At 40.9% G+C, this 24,225-nt stretch overlaps 1 protein-coding gene across 10 annotated transcripts in view; it reads right to left on the minus strand.

The window, feature by feature from the left end:
* The window catches only part of larp1 (La ribonucleoprotein 1, translational regulator), a 56,124-nt gene that overhangs the window by 15,901 nt on the left and 15,998 nt on the right, over positions 1–24,225 (minus strand). For 6 of the 10 annotated variants that reach the window (XM_085470821.1, XM_085470820.1, XM_085470817.1 and 3 more), the window contains exons 2-4: positions 8,686–8,750; positions 6,932–6,997; positions 2,344–2,415 (exon numbers count right to left, since the gene is read on the minus strand). In XM_085470821.1, the coding sequence (XP_085326947.1) occupies positions 2,344–2,415; positions 6,932–6,997; positions 8,686–8,750 (203 nt within the window). Of the gene's footprint in view, positions 1–1,746; positions 1,870–1,940; positions 2,042–2,343; positions 2,416–6,931; positions 6,998–8,685; positions 8,751–11,559; positions 11,840–24,225 lie in introns of those variants that run through there. The other 4 variants (XM_085470823.1, XM_085470822.1, XM_085470824.1 and 1 more) reach the window with 4 other exon arrangements.

The raw sequence follows: 24,225 nt of genomic DNA on the forward strand, positions 1-24,225 counted from the left end.
AGTGTGTAAAATCAAGAGGCTTTGGATTAATAAATATGGTGGACTGATGTTTAATGAAGGCTAAAACTGCAAATACCCACCAGGTCATAAAGGTGATTGGGACAAAGGTAACTTTGCATGTGGTTTGGGGTTTACGTGACCTTTTTTTGGGACTGCAGCAGAGTAACACACTGCTCCTACTGCCCTACACCCCAGCATAACCTGGCACAGTAACGGACACTGGGTAGTTCACCATATATAAAGTGGCTCTGCTGGTTATCTTTGCTCCCAGAGCTGATATAGTAGTTTATTCAAATCGGCCGCCACTCTGTGTTATGACAGCTCAGCAATCAGCAACATGCATATCTGCAAACTATGGCACTCCTGAGGTCTTTGCACAAGAGTCACGTAAATTTGTGTGAAGTTGGGTAAATAAAAGCAAGTTCATTTCCATGAACACGCACAGCCATGCACACCCTTTATTAAGTTTAATATGATCATACAAACTCAATTCAAAGACCAGACCAACCCAAACAGACTTGGTATTTCTGAACAACAGTAAGAAACAAAGCAGTCTGTAAAAAAGTCAACATTAAAAAAGTGCAAAGTATGAAATTATACTACAAAATAAAAGCATTTTTAAATTAAATTACACCAAAAGCTGAAGGAACCCATTTCAAATCTTGCTACTGAAAGCATTTGTATTACACATAATTTTATTTGTTTGTAGCTTTAAGAGAGACAATTTGTAATCTGTCTTTTTAACTTTGTACCTCCAACAGAAAATTAAGAATCTTGCAAGGCTCGAACGTTCCACTTTGCTGAAAATAATTACTTCAGGTGAACATAAACCAGATTACTCATAATTCTTGATACGATTTCAGACAGTGACTGCACATCTGACCTTACACACCAGCTAAAGTAATTCCTTTCAAATATATAACTGTGTATTATGCAAAGCTGACACGTGCTGGGCCTAAACATTACATACTGTGAAGTTTATTTTTGAGACTTGCCCTACAATGATTCAGTCAGCTAATATATTATTAACCCTTTTAACCAATGTGAAATTCTTCCAAAGAAATCACTGAGCTATAAAGACAAAAAAAAGTTAAACCAACTCCAAACGAATGTTAACGTTTTATCTCAGATGGCATCCATCCCTATATTATACAATATAGAGAACACAAATAGCACAAAGCAAAGAAGTCTGGCTTTATTGGGTTATCTCTGTTATCCTCTTTTGCCAACTCTTTCTTTAGGCCAAGCTTAGAATGAACAAATCTTTTAAATCTAATTTGGAATAAAATGGGATAAATGAGAAGGAAAGAAAAAGAACAAAATCCTAACAGCACAACAGGTTTTCCAAATTCAGTAGTGCAGAGTTTTGTAGCAATACTGAGTCTGAAAATCACTTTCTGTTCTAGCACATGTAGTACTGTTTTATTCAACAGTCCAAATTCTTGTCTACATTCATCTACTATGCTGTGCCCTTGATGGCAATCTACGATGCTCATTTCTGCTTTTTGGCTCCACTGCAGCAATTTTTTTTATTTAAGCGCCCATCTCCTTAACACCCTCTCCCTCTGACCCCACTTCCGATTGACTGCCCCTCACCAGGCTTCCGAAAAGAGAGCACAAAACTTGTAGGCTCCGCCTCCTCTGACATCACTCATAATAGATTAGAAAACCCTTTGACATCAGCTGCTTAGAGCAGCCTGGAGCTTGAACATCTGACTCACAGATTACATTTACAAATATGCTGACCTCATTATGTGAGCTCCACCATCATATGTGACAGAAACAAAGGAACAACACAACAGGCCCCCCTCAAAAACTGCATAATGAATCAAAAACATGGCACCGGTGACCATTACATGACTCAGCAGATGATGATGATGATGCAAAATGACACTGACAGGGAAGAATCATAAAAAAATAAAAATAAGTCATTAACTTACTGCTCACTGAGTAATGACTGTTGTTAATGGGAAGAAAATACTGAGATTTCCTCTGAGTTTAAACGGACAGAAGTTGACAGTTTGTCTCATAACAAAGGCTCTCCTAAGGTTACCATGGGATACGGCCACTTAAAGGCACAAGGCTTACCCAGTGTCTTAAAAGAAATGTTCAAAAACTTCTTTCACATACAGAAAAATTACAAATAAAAGTCACAGCACAAATGTCTTTAGTCAATGGTGAGTTATCTGGATCTTTTTGTTTAACTCTAAAAAGGGTAAAGCGATACTTCTGTGAGTGTAATGCTAAGTTTTACATATTTCACTTGTTTTTGGTCTAAAAATCAGATACAGTTATTGAAAGTGAACAGGTAGGCAGGCAGCAGGGTTCATGGGTTGAACTTACAGTGAATTTCCATGAGTCTCTGACCTGCCTGACAGTCGGCGGGCAGGACACGGTCCGTGTCACTGCCTCGATCTGAACAGAGGGAGGGAAGAGCAGTTTAGAGAAGACAATGAGGTGGGACCATGATGCACAGACAGACAAACACACAGACCCACACGTACGGTATGTAAAGATGTTTAAAAAAAACAAAAAGCTCTAATGCTAAGCAGTTAAAATGGATCAAAGCTTTCTAGCACCCGACCAATTAATCAGTGTACTTCGCAGCCCTATAGTTAGAATCTGGTAGTTTTCGGATATAGTGCAGATCAGACCTACTGGGCTTTTATAGCCTGCGCTCCTCTGCTCCAACAACATCATGCTTTTTATTGGTGTTGTCAAAAACAATGAAAATGCCAAGTCAATGTTTCACAAGCTGTGGATAATAAGAAGCATCTGCTGCAACTATTAGTTGGCCGAGCTCCCTCTGGGCCTTCCACACTACAGCCAAGCTCATCTCAGTGGAGACAAAGCTAATGTGTGTCATAACATCAAGAGGTTTATTGCTGTGAAATCTGTGCGGCTTGGACGAGGAGTGAGGATACTTTCAGCGATGACAGAATGGTGTGAGATAAACCATTAAAGGATCAGGTGTGAGCGGTTCAGTGAGTTTTCTTAATCAATAACACTGCTGTCGGCATTTTCAGCCGCACAACGCTAAGATCACAAGGATGCTGAGTCATTCTTCCTGCGCTACAGGAAGGCACTGATGACGCGTCTGTTTCAGCCACTTTCATAATGAGACATTTCTAATCCCGAGCATAGGAACAGTTAACCAAAAACCCAGCCCAGAAAGCAGCACCGCCCTGCTATTTACGGTGGGTGAATGAAAGAAAGAAAATTACAGGCAAGACACTGATGAGATGATAAAAAAATGGGGTGAAAAATGAAAATACAATCAGGTATAGATGACATGACACCAGAAGCCACTGTGGACTAAACAGTCACATGCATGTATATGGCTTTTCTCCCCAGACTGCAGGGGAAGAGGGGCTTTCTTCTGCCTGCATGACTCAGACAACCTACAGTTATATATGTGGCAGTAGCTACTTAGGCTGCTGCTCTCTAAGAGGTGTGGAGTGGTTCTGACTGTAATGGCACAAAAGGGCTGATAACATGACACACTGAATTTTATACCATTATTTTTTCCAAGTTTTTAAATATAAAAACATTAAATTGTAATAAATTAAGATGGATTAGAGAGATTTTTGCACTTCAGTGTTCATCATCATAATTATTCCCCACTAGGCAAGTGGGCCAGTGGATCCAATTTTTACTACAAGCCAATTTAATTATTTTATGTACCAATATCTTCAATATAGCAACACAGCATAATTTGTTGATAGTGGAGTACATGCATGCTCCTACAAAGAGCTGGAGTGGCTGCGGTCAGCCTGAAGCAAAAAAATCTGAAAGGTTAAAAATCTAGCACCTTCTTAATAAGATAAGATAACCTTTATCAGTCCCACACGTGGGAAATTTGCTTTGTCACAGCAGGAAGTGGACAGTGCAAAAGTTATGTAGCAAAATTAGAATATAATAAGAATAAATACAGTACACAACTGTAAAGAATAGAATAAAATAAAATACTATATACAGTAGAATAAAATATGTTGGTTGTGTTAAACAAACTGGTGGTGGATGGGAACAACTGAGGAAACTGCTTTTCTTCACATGTAAACTGAGGGGCCAGTTCAGCAAGTTTGCGTCACAGGTCAACCAATAAGTCGCAACGCCATAAGTGACCCAAACAGGATCAGCTGCCTAATCAACGTGACTAGTATACGCATGACAACAGTCGCCCCAAAGCATTTTATACTGTAAGGTAAGCATGAGCCAGCAAAATCCCAACAATCACATGACTTCCAATGAGCAAGCATTGGGACGGAAAAAGGGCCTTTTAAACAGGAAGAAGCCTCCAGCAGAACCAGCATCAGTGAGGAGGCCGTCATCTGCAGCAAGCAGTTGGGGGTGAGGGGAGGAAGACAACCTTTTTATTTGATGATTATTCTAAACATTTGTCCCAAAACAGAGGTGTGTACACGCTTTTCAGTTTTTCACTGATTTAAAAAAAAGAAGAAAAAAAAAGTGCAACCTAGCTTGATTAGTATTACAAAACAGTTGCTAAACTTGGATCCAATTTATTCATCTAATTAATCTTACAACAAAAAAGTAGCACAAACCCTTTTATTACTTATTCAAATCTACTTTCAGTGTCTGGACTTTACACTTTGTTAAAAAAAAGTTGTAATTGTTTTGTCTAAATGTGTTATTGCACCGCACGTTTCTTTGAATCTCTGCGGGCTGCCCAAACAAGTGTGAAGTACTTTCTGCTTGCACTGCTGTGCTGTAGTTCATGTTGCATCGTGGAAGACAATTTTAAAACTTAAAAAAAAGCAGATTAACTTTATGCTTTATGCTTATGGAAAATTAAAGTACACTATGCAAATTCCCCACCTTCTCTTAAATATCGGAGTCCCCAGCATGAATAATCCGTGGAATTGAGTGACTGATTTACACCTTTGAATGTTGCATGATGGATGGCGAACTTCAGCCCCCCCTAAGAATAGCACCACCACAGATCCAGGGGTGGCTTCTTCGAGGGGGGATCCCTAAAAGGACATCCTTTCCCAGACCTTGGCCTACCTCCAGACTCCACCCTTCCCACCGGTCCTGCAGGTTATTCCTGGTGCTGATGATATGACCCACATTTTCGTGCTCGAGGACACGCTCTCTCCTTCATGTTCCCTCAGACCTGCCTGCCTAAAATAGAGGAGGTTACCGGGGGTTGCTTGCCCAGTGACATACTGTCATCCAGAGACCAGAAATAGAAAACAGTTCTGGGGGGGGTGACTGACTGCTGGTGCTACTGTAAGTGGACACAAATTAGACACATCCCACAGCTGACCTGCAGCTCTAAGGGACAAGTGCAGTTTAGAGGGGAGGGGCTTAGAGTGTCATGGACCTCTGGGTAAAGCTTATATGCAGGCGCATTTCAGGGTGAGATAATCACTAGCACAGTGGTTCTTAACGTTGTTGGAGGTACCGAACCCCACCAGTTTCATATGCGCATTCACTGAACCCCTCTTTAGTGAAAAATAAAATGTGATTTTTTTTCAAATTCAAGACATAGATATGGTTTTTTTACTGGTGCACAAAATGAGCCATGCATGTCATGGCGGAGGCTCTGCCGAACCCCTGAGACCGACTCACCGAACCCCTAGGGTTCGATCGAACCCAGGTTAGGAACCACTGCACAAGCAGAATAGAGACTTTTTTTAATGTACATTAATGCAATTTTAACAGACTCCCACCTCCTTAGTTCTTTTGTTATATGACAGGAGACAGCGCAGGCCCAACAAACCTGTAAACATCCCTCAAATTTGAAGGTTTAACACTAAGGTGCTACTGCAGGATCAATGACTCATTTGGATGTTTTTTAAGGCACTTAAGTAACCAAATAGGCAGCTTGAAGACTCAGAACAGCTTACTCCTAGAAATAGCTAACATTTTAATCACAATAAAACATGCAAAGTCATTTTAAACTCACTGAGTTTATAATGACTCAGGCCTTAGATACCGTCACAATTTTCTCTTTTTGAAAGAAAAAAGAAACTAATCCTTAAGAGTAAAAAATAAAAATAAAAAATTTGGCAGCTGCTCGTTTTGTGGTCAGCCATCTTTGCTTTGTCTCCACAGATGGAGACATGGTGGCAAATCTTGGCTAACCCACACCTTAAAAGAAACAATCAATCCTGGGGACACAAAGTCAGGGCCAGCAGAAGCAGACTGCTCTGTCTGGATGTGCTGTTTAGCTGGCGTGTAATTACAGCCACTAAAATACCCATTGAAGAAAGCTGCAAACACCCACTACAGCAAAGTGTAGCAGGCTCGGCTCCTCATTTTGCTTGGTGAATATTTTTAACTTAAAAGTTACTGAAATCTGCTTCCAACTCTAAACTGTTGCAACGCTTGTGTTCCCTCAAGTCTTCACCTTCTTCCCATTACTATAAAAGGATTTCCTCCAGACCCCGTAACACCACAGCTCGCTTATAAAGGCTCCAGTTCGTACATTCGTCCCAGAGCAGTCTCTACATGCTCTACCTCAGATTTTGTGACCCTTTACCCTGCAGACATTTTCTGCAATTTTGGTCCATATTTTTCAAAGACACAACTCCTGAACACAAATTTTCAAAAACCTTTCTGCTAATGCTTTTCTCTACAAGACAGATGTGCTCTGTAGCAATGGGTTGAAAGAACCAATTCTAAAAAGAAAAAGTTCTGTAACCAGAATGAAATGACATATCATATCCGTCTACAGCTGAAACCTAATGCACCAGCTGAGAGCAAAAGAAAAAAAAATTATGCAAATCAGATACGTCTCATAGCAGACAAAACCTGTTGCGCACGTATGGATGTCGCTGCTTCTACTCAAACATCAAACAATGTAGTCAGCTGAAACAGAGCTTAATCTCTCCAGTGTATCTTCTACATATACCAGGCTACAAAAATACAACACGCAGTAATAACAATAACAACAACAACCACCTACCTGCATGTCTTTAGTTGCAATCTCCCCTGGAGTTGGCCAGCTGTTCGTATCTCCGAAGTCTCCAACCTGAGGACAAAAAACAAAGAAATTACAAAGAAATTCAAGAGGGGGGAAAAAAAAAAAACAAAAACCATCCGATTGCTGCTTTTCTGTTTAAAAATGTCAATTTCTTCAAGAAATAGAGAAAAAGGAAAAAAGATAAACACCTCTCAGGTTAAAATGCAGTCTAAAAGCTGATCATGTCTGAACAGGCAGTACCGCTGTAGTCCTTACACCTTAAGCTCAAGTATAATCTGGTTAAAAACACTTTACATGAGTGTTTTTACAGCTTTTTACTGTTTATCTTCAGCAATGTGCTGCCGGCTGATTGCCAGTTTCTGTCTTTTGTTCCTGGGACTGGGTAGTTAACTCCAAACCAGCCATAAAAAGTTTATGGCCAAGGTGTGGCTACAAACAACCAACTGTAGAGTACTACAGTGTCAGACAAAAGGGGTGGGAAATTCTGAATGAAAGGCTTCATCTCGCATTCAATTGGTTCACTGCGAGCACATCTGCATTCCAGCATGTGAGAGGAGGTGACTGCACATTTCTCGAGGCATTAAAGAAATACCTGCGCTTGAGCTGTCACATTGGGGGGGGGGGGGGGGGGGGAGAACAACAACTTTCCTTCAGCTCATGTCATAAAATAAAGGTTGTCATTTCACTTTACATTCAGCAAATATTTCATTAGATACATTTTTCTAATACCAGGTAGGACCGCCCCTTTTCCCATCAGAACTGTGAAATCCTTCACAGCATAGATTTATTAAGTTTATGGAAACATTTCTTGGGTGATTATAGTGCATATTGACAAAATATCATCATAAGGTTGCTGCAGATTTGTCAGCTGCACATCAAATTTGCACTATTGGGTTGAGATCTGGGCACTGTGGAGGCTGTGAGCTCATAATCATGTTCAAGAAACCAGTTTAGAGAAGACTTGAGCTTTGTGGCATGAAGACTGATCGTGATGGAATAGCTTTACTCGAGCAGGCTGCAGTGTTTAGTTTCAACTAGGCATCATTTTAAAAGGGCCCGAAGTGTGCCAAGAAATTACTCCACACACTTTACACCAGCAGCAGCACCTGAGACAATTGGATCCACACTTTAATGCCATGAATGCCAGTTTCTGATCCTACCATCCAAATGTCACAGCAGAAACGGACTCAGAACACAGATTTTGTTGATTCAATCTTCTAATTTCCAGTTTTGCTGAGCCTGTGTGAACTCTAGCCTCGTTTTGGTCTTCTTGCCAGGCAGGAGTGGCACCCAGTCTAGTCCCCTGCTACTGCTGACATTTTGACACCAAAGCAGAAAGCCTGATACTACAACAGAAATAAAAAGCCACTTCACCTACATTTTAATAAATCACTTTTGTTTTTAAATGCAGCACAACAAAAATCTGTTATCTGGTGAAAGTTATATAAAATATTGATTTCTTGGCTGGGAATTATTAAACAATGACAGACAAAAATAAATCTTATAAGCTTACTCGATGGGGGGAAAGTGTCTAATTTTTCCCATCAAGTAAGCTAATTTCCCTTTGGACAAATTCCCGTCAACACAATCTGGATTTTAAAAGCACTGAATTTTCCTTCGAGATTTTTAAAAACAAATTGAGCCATATTAATACGTTTAGAGCTTGTAATTATTATAAACCCTTTAACTGTCCACTGCTTAACATTCAACACAGACAAACGCATGAAAAGTATTACCTTGCCGCCACGCCTGGCTTTAGGTGGGTTGCCTGCTCTCACTACCTTGGCAGGGCCGGTGGACTCTGTGGGGACACAAAGATGACTGACATTACAACTTGGTCTGCATACATGAACAGAGTAAGATGGAAGCACAATCATTTATATGCATTTGATTAAAAATGTAGAGTCTTCTAGGAAGAAGAAAAACCCCCCGCATAAGACAAACTTGCTTCTTTCTCCCACAGGTACTCGCTTGTCTTTCAAACAGTTCGATTTACATTCTCATTACTTGTCTTATCTACCAGCAGCAGGCAGGCTCTCGGTGAATAATCTGGCTTTATGCGTCTTATTTCCCCTTTAATAAACTGCTGTGGTGTCTGTTTTCACATAAACTAAACTACAAGCCGACACCATCATTCTTCTTTTCTGACTCTGTTGCATCCAGCGACAATCACTGCAACAAACCCACACAACACAATCACTCGAATAAGCAGCCACAACAGGAGAATACAAATTCAAAAAGTGTGTTGAACAACATGTCAAGGCATGTCAGAAACTCTTCCTCTTATATTTAATATAATCACACTATGGTGATTCTATTATGGTATGGTTACTATGATGGTAAAACCATCGCGTGGCTCTGCTGTCCGCTTGTTGGTTTTCCACGTAAACCTTTCACAATAAAGCTCAAGATCCTGTTGAGACCTTTAAAAATAAACTGAATCACATGAAAGAGTATGCAGAGAGTTTACGGATGAGAAGCAAAAAAGAGCCGCCAGGTGCTAAAAAAAAAAAAAAAAAAAAAAAAAAAGGGGGGGGTGGCCGTTACAACTTATGTCTAGAAATGTATAGTTTCATGCATCGGTTGAAACACTCTACTCCAGGTACACGACGCCCAGCTGAAAACACTTCACACAAGTCGAGCTGCCCGAGATTCACAGAATGTTACATTTTTGTGATTTATATCGTTGTCAGGACAATAAATGTCTCATATCGGAATATGAGATTTTCGTCATATCGCACAGCCCTAGTGATGGTGATAAAATTCTTGGCAATAAAAGCGAAAGATTTTCAAGAGCTTGAGGCTATGTTAAGTTAAAGTATAAAAAACAACAAATGTTTTATATTTTTCCTTTAAAAAATGGAGCACTTAGCATACCGAACACACAAACCAACCAATAAAAGGATTAAAATATACATATTACTCAACTGAGGCCTGACAGCTAATGTGTTGTGTATTTTGTTGGCTCTTCCTCAGAACAATAAAATAAAACATATCATAGCAGGATCTGAGTTATTCCTTAAAATAAATACATAAAACAGCAGGTGATGTCCATACAACATGACCAGCTCAACAGCAGCACACACCACCATCTCTTACGTGAATGTAAATTAGTAGATATAGAATTTAAACAAAGGGTTAAATACGTCAGTAACAAATTATTGCTACAATCCAGCTACAATTACAACAATTATCCATAAAATAAAAAAAGAACAAAGAGAACCTCGGAAAGATAGACAAACTTGTTACCTTTAACCAGTTCTGAAGAAAACGTGCACGTTATTATCAGCCTTTAAAGACGTGAGTCTGGTATTGCTGTAGTTTCCCCCCCAATGAAAATGATAGTCACGCTCGCCACCTCATTGTCTGGCTCATGCCCTGAAATCAGAGATGTTTCCTCCTTTCTATCTCCTCCTGCACTGTCACCAGCCACAGTGACACGAGCGAGGCAACCAGCTCCCAGGCAGCAGTTCACACCAAAGAGTAAATCTTACTAAGCGCCTTGAGGACAGTCACCAGGAAGAAAGAGAGCGGGGGGGGGAATAAAAATCCTCTGACGGATACATCGCCAAAAGCACAAAGAGAAGCAGCATGCCAGAGTTTCAGTAGAGGCGTCTATGCTCTACATGTTAATGACAGCAAGATATTTCAGGTTTGGAGGACAGTACAGTCAAACAGGAATTTCTGGGCCCAGAAAACCTACTTATATTTCACTTTTCAATGCATTTACCTTCTGAATCGCACGTCCACATAACACCCATCGCTCAAATCTTGTCTTTTCACCATTCAGGTAACCGTAAACAAAAGAAACTGTTTCCAACAAAACAAAAAGCATCTAACCTCCCATTTAGGAAGGGGAAAAAACAAACAAACAATACTTGGGAATCTGTATTAAAATGGCACAAACTTAAAGACCCAGGCAAACAATATTGCTGATTTCATCGCCATTTTTCAAATTCCCAACAACCTCCAGTAATGACAAAGCTTCTGGTGTCTAAAAAGTTTGCAGTCACAGTGCATGAATGAACGTTTAAAAGTAGAAACAACAGGAAACATGAGATTAAAACCTTAACCAGTGCAACATGTTTAGCTGCTGTAAAGCGGCTGTGTACAGGCGCCTTCAGTGGCGTCTCCTGACTCCAACTCCAAAGGGACTTACCGTACTCCTCGTCTCCAACTACCTCTCAATGATCTAATAATCTCTCAAGGTTAAACACCATAGTGTTTTAAAATAAAATGAATAGTTAGCTTAGGACATGGTCAAAGTTAGCATCGGTTTTCAATACTGATGTTTGCAATTTGGGACTAATAAAGGTTCTTATCTTAAAGACAAAACTAAACATCAAAAGAAAGAAGATCCAGAATTTAACTAGTTCTCCTGTAGTTTGGCTTTCCGATTGTATTCTCTCATCGCAATGCTTGCTGTTGTGCACTCTCTTTTTCCCAGGCTGGGAACGCCGTCATAAGCCGATTCTGAGGCATTTTAAGTACAAGTGAGGATGAGGAAAACACTGAAAGCCACAGCAAATGCTTCGCCAGCTAATCGCATGGAATTATATTAAATTAGCCACTGAATTTAAAATTTCTATACAGAAATATGTGTACATTACCCATGATGCAAGTTGACCAGTTTGGTTAGCAATTCAATGCTAAAGACCTCAAGATGGTCACATTAAGCAGATGAAGAGGAGGCGGCGGCAGAGGTTTTCTTTTTCAACATCACTCTTCAGGCCATGTGGAGCCACAAATATCCTTACACACAGGCTTAATAATCAGAGTCAACCTTCAAATCAGTTGTTTTTAATCAAATAGAGGACTGCGAGCTGAACCTCATGTTTCTTTACTGTTCCGTAGTATCCCTGGACTTCATTTACATGATTCCTGGACTTCAAACTTAGACTGTTTGTTTAACTTTGAGCCATGAATTTAGGAGATTGTGCAACAGTGGTTTAATTTGAGCTTCCTGACACTACACAGTCTTTAACTTTTGCTTCATGCTAGGCCGTTTAGGAGCCTTGTATCCCCCAAGGATTACTCAACAGGAGTAGTAAATAAAAAATGATTTCTTGGAGAGATCAAAGATGGGACGCAACATACGACAGCAATCACGCAACATGAGCTAACAAACAGGGCGAGGGCGTGGTGTCTTTCTGATCGCTAATACATTTGTGCAATGCCTATTTAGATAAAACGGTATGAAGAACATTCAAAAACCACATTCTTTCAACATCAACCAGCCAGGAGAATCACAGTGTAACTGAATAACCCATTTAGAAACTAAGGCGGAAAGTGTGTATATTTTTTTTTATTTATCTTTTAAACATCCTTCCTTTAAAAGAACAATTTTATGAGCAACAAATTTGCAGATCTTCTCTAATAACAAAGGATTTGTTGCAGATACAGACAGCGCAATTTTTAGTCAGCCCCTCATTAGCTCCAATCAGAGGACTTCAGGTCCATCTCCCAGGCTACTACTTTGTTTTCATCAATCAGAATCAGAATCAGAATACTTTATTGATCCCTGGGGGAAATTATTTTTTGTTACAGTGCTCCATTTTAAACCAACATTAAGACAAGACAGACAATACGCTAACTAAGAATAGTACAATATATACATATATATACACATACATACATACATACATAAGTCACTTATAAATAAATATTTGGAAAAGAAACATGTGTAGTTGTAGCAGCAAACAGTGTGTTAAGTGGATGCGTTGTACAGGGAGATGGCCACAGGCAGGAATGATTTCCTGTGTCGTTCAGTGGTGCTTTTCGGTAATCTCAGTCTCTCACTGAACGAGCTCCTGTGACTGACCAACATGTCATGGAGTGGGTGGGAGGTGTTATCCAACATTGTCTTTATCTTGGACAGCATCCGCCTCTCCGACACCACCTTGAGGGAGTCCAGCTCCATCCCCACAACATTGCTGGCCTTACGGATCAGTTTATTAAGTCTGTTGGCATCTGCGACCCTCAGCCTGCTCCCCCAGCATGCAACAGCATAGAGGATCGCACTGGCCACCACAGACTCATAGAAAATCCTCAGCATTTTCTGGCAGATGTTGAAGGACCTCAGTCGCCTCAAAAAATAGAGACGACTCTGGCCCTTCCTGTAAAGTGCTGTGGTGTTTTTAGCCCAGTCCAGTTTATTGTCAATGTGTACTCCAAGGTATTTATAGTCCTCCACAATGTCAACACTGACCCCCTGGATTGAAACAGGGGTCAAGTGTTTCCTGGTCTTCCTGAAGTCCACGATCAGTTCCTTGGTCTTTGCCACGTTGAGCTGCAGATGATTCTGCTCACACCACGTGACAAAGGAGTCGACCACAGCCCGGTACTCTGTCTCATCATCCCTGCTGATGCATCCAACCACCGCAGAGTCATCAGAAAACTTCTGAAGATGGCAGGTCTCTGTGCAGTGGCTGAAGTCTGTGGTGTAGAGGGTGAAGAGGAAGGGGGAGAGGACAGTCCCCTGTGGTGCCCCTGTGTTGCTAATCACCTTGTCAGACACACACTGTGGGAGACGTACATATTGTGGTCTTCCTGTCAGGTAATCAACAATCCAGGACACCAGAGAAGCATCCACCAATCCATCAATGCAGTAGGGCTGCCACAAACGATTATTTTGATAGTCGACTAGTCACCGATTATTTATGCGATTAGTCGACTAATCAGATCATCATCCACTGGACGTAAAACTACAGCTTATTGCACCAGCAGCATCTGCTCTTATATAACTATCATTAGCTTACAGCTTTAAGCTTTTAAGGTGCTAACTAAAAATAAAGACAAGATGATAGTTTATTCAATTTTAATGAAATTTGCAGATTGTTTCGGTGAAGTTTAATAAACTCCTTGCTATCTAAAATATAACAGGACACCGGAGTATATTCTCCAGCATCTCACACTTCTGATAATCAGCTGTCTGCTTGACGTTTATTCAGCTGTGTAAAAACTATAACTTTAATCTCAGCCAAACCGATTTACTCAGGAACAAATAAAATACTAAAAAAAAAGCCAAACAATAACATTTTTAATTTATCTAAGTGACTCATATATATTTAACCTGAGTCGCGAAAGACGGCGGTGGGTTTGAAAACAATTTGCCGGGAGTCCGGTGTTCTCACGGCGCTAGTGACCTTGCCCCCGGCTAGCTATCGAGCTAGTGGGTAACAGACGTCTCCGAAAACGTCGGAGCGCTTTTGAAAATATGTGGTGTCCTGATAAACTGAGCAGATATTTGAGGTTTACACAGCTACATTCTCGCCTGAAAATATGTTAAACGTTTATTTTGTGACCCAGAAAGAATAATAAGAGTAATATTAAAACTAACTAGCTACCGCCATTGTTGGAAACTAAGCTGGGCCGCGCTATGAATTCTGGGACACAGCTGCTTCTTCTTCTTCGGGGTTTAACGGCAGCTGGCATCCTTGTACATGCTGTGCTGCCATCTTCTGTTTCAGTCCGTTATTACACTCTTAAATCCTGCTATTATTCCTGCGTCTTTTGCGATCTTACAAAGCTTCAAACGACACGTCGACTATTAAATCAGTCGTCGACGATTTTGATAGTCGACGTAATCGTGACTAGTCGACAAATCGTGGCAGCCCTACAATGCAGTCTTTCATAAAGAAGCTGTGTGAAATAATTAAACAGCTAAATGTTTGCTTTGTGAAACTGGCAGCTTTTTACCCTTAAACAAAAGCTTCTTATAACCTGGTGACGTTTCAGGTGGCGAACGCAACATCCCACACTTAGCAGGCATAAAGTTGCGTCAGCAGCTGGCCGCTTACACTAATCGCGGCTGATAATGTCACATGAATGTGCCAGTCTGATAAAACTCACTAATGGCAGGTGGAAACCGAAGGATTTCTCCAAATAGGAACCTGATTCTGCGCTAACCTGGTTTGCTATTTTAAGCTGGAACCCCCCAGTGTTAGGCGGCCTCATGACCGGACTTTTCAATCATCCTGGCCTGTAGTCATTTTACCACCAAAGTTAGGAAAATTCCAACAGATACAATTTGAGACACAAGTGAAATCAAGTAAACAAAAATCCCTGAAATCTGTTTTGTTATAATAGAATTTAAACCTGCAAAATCACTAAAAGTAGAAGACTTTTACAATTAATGGAAGAAAACTTTGGTTTACTTTGACCTAGATTTGTACATCCTTGTTCCCGACCTTCATAGGAAAATAGAAATGTGCAGCCAAAAGTGGACAAAGTGTGAACTATTACCCCTGCCTCTTCAGTTAAAGAGATAAACGTCTCCACAGAAGATCCCGCACAAAGTTATGAGTCCAGCAACTGCGCAAAAAGCCTGACATCAAACTTATTTTCCTCCAAAAAAAATCCTGCAACTCTAAAATTAAAATTTGTACTCTCCTAATAGCTAGGAAGAGCAAATGGCACTCCTCAGCTGGATAGTTTGTTCATGGTATGCTCAGCACCAAAAATAGCTTTAACTGGCCTTATAAGTAAAGATCCAAAGACACATGGATCATTTGCCCGTGTCACATTGTTCTGTGACCAAGTCACCAAACAGGACTGAACATATCCTCCTGAACACAGGTATGCATCTGCAAACACCTAAGATTTCCACCCACCCACCTACTTAAACTCCAGCCACATTTGGGTCAGGTTAATGCATAACTGAAACTCCTGCTCTCCTGTCAGCAGACCCATGTTGAAACACTGGCCAGCGTAACAACTTTGCACTTATTTAGTCAAGGAATCCGTGTTAATTCCTCAAGCATTTAGCCCTCTCTTATCTGCTTAGTGTATGAACAATAGTAGTTACAAAAATTTCTCACTGCTCCTTGTTGTGCATGATTGTTCATTTTGTGCCTAATAACAGGAAGTGGGACAACGGAGGAAACACTTTCCTCGAGTCTTTCTACCTCGTCACCATGACAGAGCACTCTGACGTGGCCTCCAACAATCAGAACTCTAGAGGAGCTGTTTTAGTTGGGCAAAACCACCAACTTTTAAAGTGCATTTAAAATCAAAAGTCAGAATACTTTATTAATCCCTAAGGAAATTATGTTCTCTGTAAAAAATTACAGTCCTCTGTGAAAGGGGTGATGCCTTGCCCATTTTTGCTATACTCTGTACTGCTTCTGTGATTCATCTGCTTTTCTCGGAAATCAGCTGTTCGGTGGTATTAGGATTATTAAAGATAGATTTGCATGACCATTACATCAGTGAGCGAGTAAATGCAGAACAGAAGCAAAAAGTGAGATTTTCTTTGACTGTATGGACACAGTATCTATTATAGGTTCTAATCTTTAAAAAAATAAAAAATAAATTGACAAGTGACATCAGGAGCCAGGTTTACCATTAACAGCATCTATCAAGTTACTTATGTTTTGATTACCCCTCCCTTACCTGTGTAAGTGGTAGTGCCCAGGTAAATGAGGCTGGTAATGCAAAAGCAATGGGATTGGAGAGAAAACATGGCATCTTCCTGTAAGTGTGCATTGTGTTTAGTTTTATTTTAGAGTCACATGGTTTAGTTGATGTTTCCAATTTTCTCCCCCTTTTGTTAATAACTACCAGATACAACTGTTTGTGCACGTGCTCCTGCACAGTTGATCTGATATCCTTATGTTGCTGTTGTTCCCAGATCATCATACTAAATGTTGTTCCAGGATCAACATTGCAAGTGACCAATCAGAATGTTGTGACGTCATACTTTTGCGACTTCGGGAAAAACCGGCGTAAAACAAAAAACTGTACTTAAGCTGCGTGAAACCGCCTCTGTCCGCCGATCAATGGACCCTGACCCTAACCCTTTAATAAACAGTAAGCAGAATTTATATTGTCCTTGCAACATTGGAATTTCATAAATGCACGAATGGCTTAGCGCGCAAAGGAATAACGTCACAACAATGTGATTGGTCACTTGCAATGTTGAACCTGGAACAACGTTTTCATGATGGTCTGGGAACTAGGGCTGGGCCATATTATACCGTTCACGGTAATACCGGTATAATGTTAGGCAACGATAGGAAAATGAAATATGGCGATAGAATATGAGTAAAACGCGCATGCGCAGTGCCTTTGTTTTCATACGCACATGGCCGATTGTTGAGTGAAACAGATGAACCAGAATTGGTTTGTAAAAATGGTGCAACTTCAGTGATGTGGAACTGGTTTGGTGTTTGTCCGTCAGATACACGACAAAGCACATTTTTTTGCAGAACATGCAAGCGGCCGTCGTTATTGTCGTATTTGTCGGACTAAGATGCTCTTAAATCTGGGAGTAATCTGGGTCCTAAACTCCGTATACTTCAGGTCAAACGAACACTGCAGCATCACTGAGCGTTAAAAACTGTCTAAATTCTTTCATCTTTAATAAAACGATCAGCATTACTGCCTTACCAGGGGTAACTATGAAGTTTAACTTCCAGGCATCCATGAAAACAAAATGTATTACATTTAACGGAGTTAGAAGTTAGCAGGAAGCTAGCGGAAGTTAGCTCGCTAGTTTCGCTAGTTACCTAAGCATGATATAGCACGTTCTGACTGAGAGATTTCTGAAAAAATTCAAACGTACAGCTCTGCTATCACTTCCAACATAAATGAAGACTGGAAACTAAACAGCAGTGACGTTTGTAGGGTTACTGAAGTTGGGCTAGCTGGTATATAATGATGTGCTACGTAATCGCTAGTGACACAGCTATGTTAGCATAACATAAACAGTGAAGCTGGAGGACGAACACTAACACTTTTCCACTTATAAAAGTTAACGTGAAGGTTCCTCATGGTTAGAGACAAATGCAATCGCATGGCAGGATGCTGTAAACGGACCAAACTTCAGTCAGGAGAACAACTGAGATAATCCATCCACAATACGAGGTTAGTCATTAATATACTGCAACAACATGGGAATAGAGCAGCTGCTAGAGAATTCAACATTAATGAATCAATGGTACAGAAGTGGAGGAAGCAAGAAGAATGAGTTTAATAAAGTTTGATTTATCTGACTGCTTTGTTTCGCTTAATGTGCCTTATAATCCCGTGCACCTTATGGTCCGAAAAATACATACTGCACACTGCAGTTTAATGTTGCAAAGCACCTCTTTTTAACTTCAGTGGCTATTATATATGGTTATGCTCAGGATATGTCAGCCCATTTCTACTGGAAATGCCTTTTGGTTAAACTTTCAGCAAGGAATTAGCATTTGCACTGTTACATTTTTATAAAGCTTTAATGTACATAAAAACCAGCTTCTTGTTTGAGTGAAAATAAATGGAAGGTTGTCTTTTTGCGCTAGTAATGTTGTGGAGTTGTATTTTGTCTCGCATCAATTATATCGTCAGTTATATCGTTATCGCAAATTTTCAAATATATATCGTGATAAATATTTTTGGCCATATCGCCCTGCTCTACTGGGAACAACACCAACACGAGGATATCAGATCATCCCTCCTGCACATCGTCTCCCTCTTAAAATATGGACTGCACAACTAACATCCCGGAGACGTCACCAGGTGGAAAGATTTGCCACTAGAAGGACTTGCTGATGTTTTCTCACAAACTGATCTCTTTTACTTCTGTAACTAATTGTTCATACACTTACAGCAATTTATTTAGTTTTATTTTTTTTAAATATCACTTCGACCACTTCTGGGAACCCAACAGCAGCAATGAACCAGACTAGTTCCTGAAACTGTAATTACATTTCATAGTCCACCAAACTCTGCAAAAAGTGGACAATCAAGTGTTGTTCAGTACTAAAAAGCAAGCTGTTGAACTAAACTGCCACCTCATGATCATCTGAGCCGCATGCTAGGAATCCTCCTCGACAGACATGTAGGCATTACTTACAGGGCTGCTCAGTGTTCAGTGCACGTCACATGATGATTGTAGATGATCGTTTAAGGTCAGAGGAGAGCCTCCCTGGGCCAAGATGTTAGGCAAACTATAAGCTGATGCTCCTCAGGCAGTCACATCGTCGGTGGGTTCACATAAGATGCTCTTTGTGTATCTAACTACCTTCCAGGGCATTTAAGTAATGCAAGCAGTGACTGATTATTGCAGCAAGACTCCGTGGTATAGCCATTAACTTAACCTCTCTACTAATTTAATGCTTCAGCCCAAGAGTACAAACAAATGCAACATTTCCCTCATTAACAATTATTTCATGATACCTTTATAGTTGTAATGTCACTTGAGAAGCTAAAATTGTATTGTTAACTGTATTAAGGGGACTCAATTTAAACCACAGAAATCCATCACAAATTTCATTGCTTCTGCCCAAAAGCAGAAAAAAAATAAATGTGATATGTGGCCTTGTGTTCAGGTCTTTGAAATATTAAGGACGCAACTGTAAAAATATTTTACCACAGGAATTATTGTTGATGTTGGACAGTGTTTGTGGTTTTGTTGACTATTGTTCTGACACAATAGCAGCTGGACAGCGTCTTATCGCACAAAAGTCACCTTGAAGACGGCACCTGAACGGGCGTGGCTGCACAGCTGGTCACTTCTAATTTCACTAGTGTGACTCTAGCATCAGTTTGAGCATTTGGCTGAAACTGATGACAACCCTTCAGTTGTCTCCGTCCTGTTTGCGTCATAATGCTTCAGAATTATTACACAACTACTGTAACACCTATTTAAAATGCTCTCATAAGCCAAATTGTAGATTTTAATCTCTTTAATGTGGCCCATTTCACAATACTTTACTACACCACATCAAAAAGTTTCCATCTGTGATCCCAAACCTTCACTCCTGAGCTTTGCTTCATGACTTAAGTGTTTTTGACTTTTGGCACCTTAAAAACCCTCTCTGCAGGTATGAGTACAGGCTGGTTGTATTTTAAGTTTTATGGGGGCAACTGTAATAAAGCTCTGACAACTGTGCTACTGAATACTCTCAAACTGAAAGATGGGTGTAGGTATGACTATGTGTTACAAAGAGAAATGGCTAAATAACAGAAACCCTACAGAGAAAAAAAAATGAGTGAAGATGTAAATGGGGGAGGAGGAGAGGGAAGTGTACGACAATCACGTCATCAGACCACGTGGTGCCAACCTGAAAAAAAGCTCAGAATTAAAAAGAAAATAATTTATTTTTCCTGCGCATAAAGAAGAAACAAGTACACCAACTGCTGCACCTCCACCCACCAGTCTGTCAAGCTAATCAAGTTCGCAGATGACACCACCGTCATTGGGCTCATCTCGGACGGGGACGAGTCTGCCTACAGGAGAGAGGTTGAACGTCTGGTGTCTTGGTGCAGCCACAACAACCTGGTGCTGAATGCCCAGAAGACAGTGGAGATTATTGTGGACTTCAGGAAGCACACAGCTCCACTCCCCCCCATCATCCTGACTGACACCCCCATCACCTCTGTGGACTCATTCCGCTTCCTGGGTACCACCATCACCCAGGACCTGAAGTGGGAGCCCACCATCACCTCCGTCATCAAGAAAGCCCAGCAGAGGATGTACTTCCTGAGGCAGCTGAAGAAATTCAACCTGCCAACACGGACGATGATGCAATTCTACACTGCAATCATCGAGTCCATCCTCACCTCCTCCATCACCGTGTGGTACGCTGGAGCCACTATCAGGGACAAACAGAGACTGCAGCGTGTTGTGCGCTCTGCTGAGAAGGTGATTGGCTGCAGACTCCCATCTCTGCAGGACCTGTACACCTCCAGGACACTGCGGCGTGCAGCCCGGATCTCAGCTGACCCTTCTCACCCTGGACACAGTCTGTTTTACCTGCTCCCCTTAGGCAGGAGGCTCCGGTCCATTCGCACCAGAACCTCTCGCCACAAGAACAGTTTCTTCCCCTCTGCTGTTGGACACATGAACAATAACCACATGATTGTCCCCGCCACTAACACATGACCCTACGCTGTGTCACTGCATCATTTCATGTTTGGCACTGATCACCACCTGCACTCATGTATATATCTTTCTACGTAGCACTCATAATTCTTATTCTCATCTATATATCTCATGTATATCTCATGCACATATCTTTCTTTCTACATAGCACTTTAATTCTTATTGTCTGCACTGAAGCACCGCAGCAATTTCCTAATGTTGTAAACCTCAACATCTGGCAATAAACCCATTCTGATTCTGATTCTGAAAACGCTGGCCGACTAAAACACCCAGTGAGAAGAATTAATCAGCGAGCTCATTTTTCATTAAAAGTAAATCAAAATGATACAAACAACTTCACCATTTGCTGTTTGCCGATCCTCAACAGCAGCTGTATATGAACTGAGGCAAAGCCACTTAAATACAATCTAAATGCACAACAATTAAACAAACAATGCTGCACTCACACACAAACAAGTGTTAAACTACTGAAAGCCAGTCATGAACTAAAACTAACTGAATATTACTATAAGAAGGAGTGTCCATATTTTGTTTACAGTGTACACAAGACTAAATTATATGTAGCTTAAGTTGCGCATCAGCTGATCAAAGAAAGCACAGCCTGTGGCACACCTTTATTCCCCTTTTAAGCTTCACAGTTTGAGTGTTAGACCCTGATGAAAACTCAAGTTTTTCTTTGCTGTACTTCTACTCATTTTATTAAATATTTTTAATTTATGTCCTAAAAGTTTCTGCTTTTAGGACATGTTTTTACCCCACTGAGGAGCACCTATCTGGGGTATATGTTTTAGAAACCGCACAGCACTTCCATTTACAAATAAAAACAAACAAACAAACAAAAAGACTGCTCCATGCTGATGGCTACTTAAGTTAGCGAGACCTATTCTCATGCATGTTACAGATGAGTCACCGACTGTTACATTTTTAAATGCTTAAAAAATAAATAAAATAAGATAGACAATGAGTTGAAAGGTGAGTCTTCAGAGTCGGGTAACACCGGGGTACTTTCAGCCTCCGGGAACCTTTTTAAGACTTCTAGGAAGCGTTACAGATAAGTGTTCCTGTGTCTGCGTGCCAGATACTAGGAAATAGGGCTGTTCGATATAACAATATATATCGGATGACGATATAAAAACGTCTATCGTTTCATTTTACGCTATCGTTTGTTTCGTGGTGTCACAAAATAAACTGTTTACAGCAATATTTTTTCATCGTTTTGATGGTCACTGTATTAATTTCTTAAAGTTCTCTCTTTCTCTTATATTTTATATAACCACACTACGGACGGACAAGCGCCTGTTTTTAATGCGTTGTGGTTAGCTACAACAACGGTAACAGCATCGCGTGTCCGCTTGTTTATGTTCCACATAAACCTTTCACAATAAAGCTCAAGATCCTGTTGAGAGTTTTCAAAATAAACTGAATCACGTGAAAGCAGATTATTTACAGATGAGAAGTAAAAAAAGCGCCACCAGGGGCCTGTTCTTCGTACCTCGCTAAGTAAGTTAGCTGGATTAGATTGTTGACGATTTCGCGTGATCCTGGATCGTTCGGTTCCCCGAAGCTCATCCGGGACTTGCTGTCATAGCAACAGAGCCGTAAGCGTAAACCTGCTCGGGAGCAGGTTTACTTTATGTAAACAGGATTAGATCGCGGCCACGCAGGTATGTCCGCTTCATTTATACGAAAGCAACAGCGATATTCCACCACTGTTTCACCATAAATAAATAACATCAATGTAACTAAAGATAATGCAGCACTTGATCCTTTTATTGATGTCACACAGATACATACAGGTCATTTCCTAAAAAAGGGAAATGAACTATTAACATTCTATTACATGTATGTGATTATTACAGATGTAATTCATATTTCAGAGTAGTAATTGTAAATTACTTCGTGTAATCAAGATGAGAGACCACGGCTATAAAAGCGAAGGTGGATTTGGGAAGCCTGTCGCAGCCATGTCCTGTCCGTATACGCGACCAACCCATTGCGGAAGGTGCAAGATTGATAAGGAGAGTCCTCAGAATTCAGCGTATATTGCGGGATAGACAGGATCCTTTAGCTCAGCGCGACAGTGTGCTCATTGAGAGATATCGATATTCCCGTGAGGGTATTATTCACTTAACCAACTTGTTGACGAGGGGGTGCAGGACCACCACCTGTCTTTTTTTCCTCTGCCCTTTTCTTGGTTGCTGTTATGAACAAACTAACAGAGTATTACAGGCCAGTATTACCTTGCCAAGAGACGAAAAGCAATCTAAGAGATAAATATTACCATTCTGTAGAATACTCCTGTATTCCACTTTTACTTGTTCCCATGTTCTTGTGGGTCCTGTTGTGGCTCTAATGTGAAAGGGGATATAATATAACATATTATAATATAATATAATGCCATATGATATTGGACAATATAGTGTCATATGATAGATCTACCCTACCGCCTACTGGTGTTGGCCAGAGGGGCCGATGGCGCGATATGGCAGCCTGGCTACAACCGTAGCTGCCTCCACCAGTGTGTGAATGTGGGAGTGAATGAATAGTGGTATCGTACAGCGCTTTGGGTGCCTTGGAAAGCGCTATATAAACCCAATCCATTATTATTATTATTATTAAATTACCTACGAGTTTGATTTGTCAGCAACTTTCTGCCAGCCCCTCTCTCCTTGCTTTTGCAGCCTTTGCAGTGTTCTCTTGCGTTTTCATTAAACTCTGAAACTCCTGAAATCCCTCACTCATGAGTTCTTGCTCTGCTGCCGGAAAATACCGAGCGCGCTCCTTCGACATTTTCGCCGACCAATCAGCGGGTTGCCGATCAATGTTTCTACTATCGATGCGTAGCCCCTTTTACGACACCCAGTGATGTCACATTACTGCGTCCAGCTGTACTAATCGTCAACAGCAGGTGTGTTCGGGGAACCGGATTAGCGAGCTCACGGTTAGCGCGATGGTTTGGTCTTGGATGTGTCATTTGATCTTGGATGTAGTAAGCGACGTACGAAGAACAGGCCCCAGGGCCCTGTTTCAGAAAGCCGGTTTAGTGCAAACTCTGAGTAAGTATACCCTGAGTTAACGAAAACTCTGGGTTTTCGGTTTCACAAAGCGAGTTCAGCTGAAGCCTGAGTGAGTCACTATGACGACACACTCCGTGAAGCTAACCTGCCCCCTAGCAGGTTTACTACAACTAACCCTGACTGTCCCCGCCTCTTTGTCGGAAACCTGACAGTAGGAAGTGTCAGACATGGCGTGTCCCTTCCTTGAAGAGCCAGTAGATCTTGAAGCCCAAATACTCCGCAGAGCTCTCCGCCGGGAGAGAGTGATCAGAGCGCGTTTGGACATTTTATCATTTCCTGATGATTTTCTGTGCGAACGTTACCTTTTCTCAGCACAATCAATAAGTTAT

This window comes from Copadichromis virginalis, linkage group LG10, assembly GCF_057382275.1.
Source record: "Copadichromis virginalis isolate Kocher_CV1m ecotype Utaka linkage group LG10, C_Virginalis_male_GT1.1, whole genome shotgun sequence".
Classification (NCBI taxonomy): Eukaryota; Metazoa; Chordata; class Actinopteri; order Cichliformes; family Cichlidae; genus Copadichromis; species Copadichromis virginalis.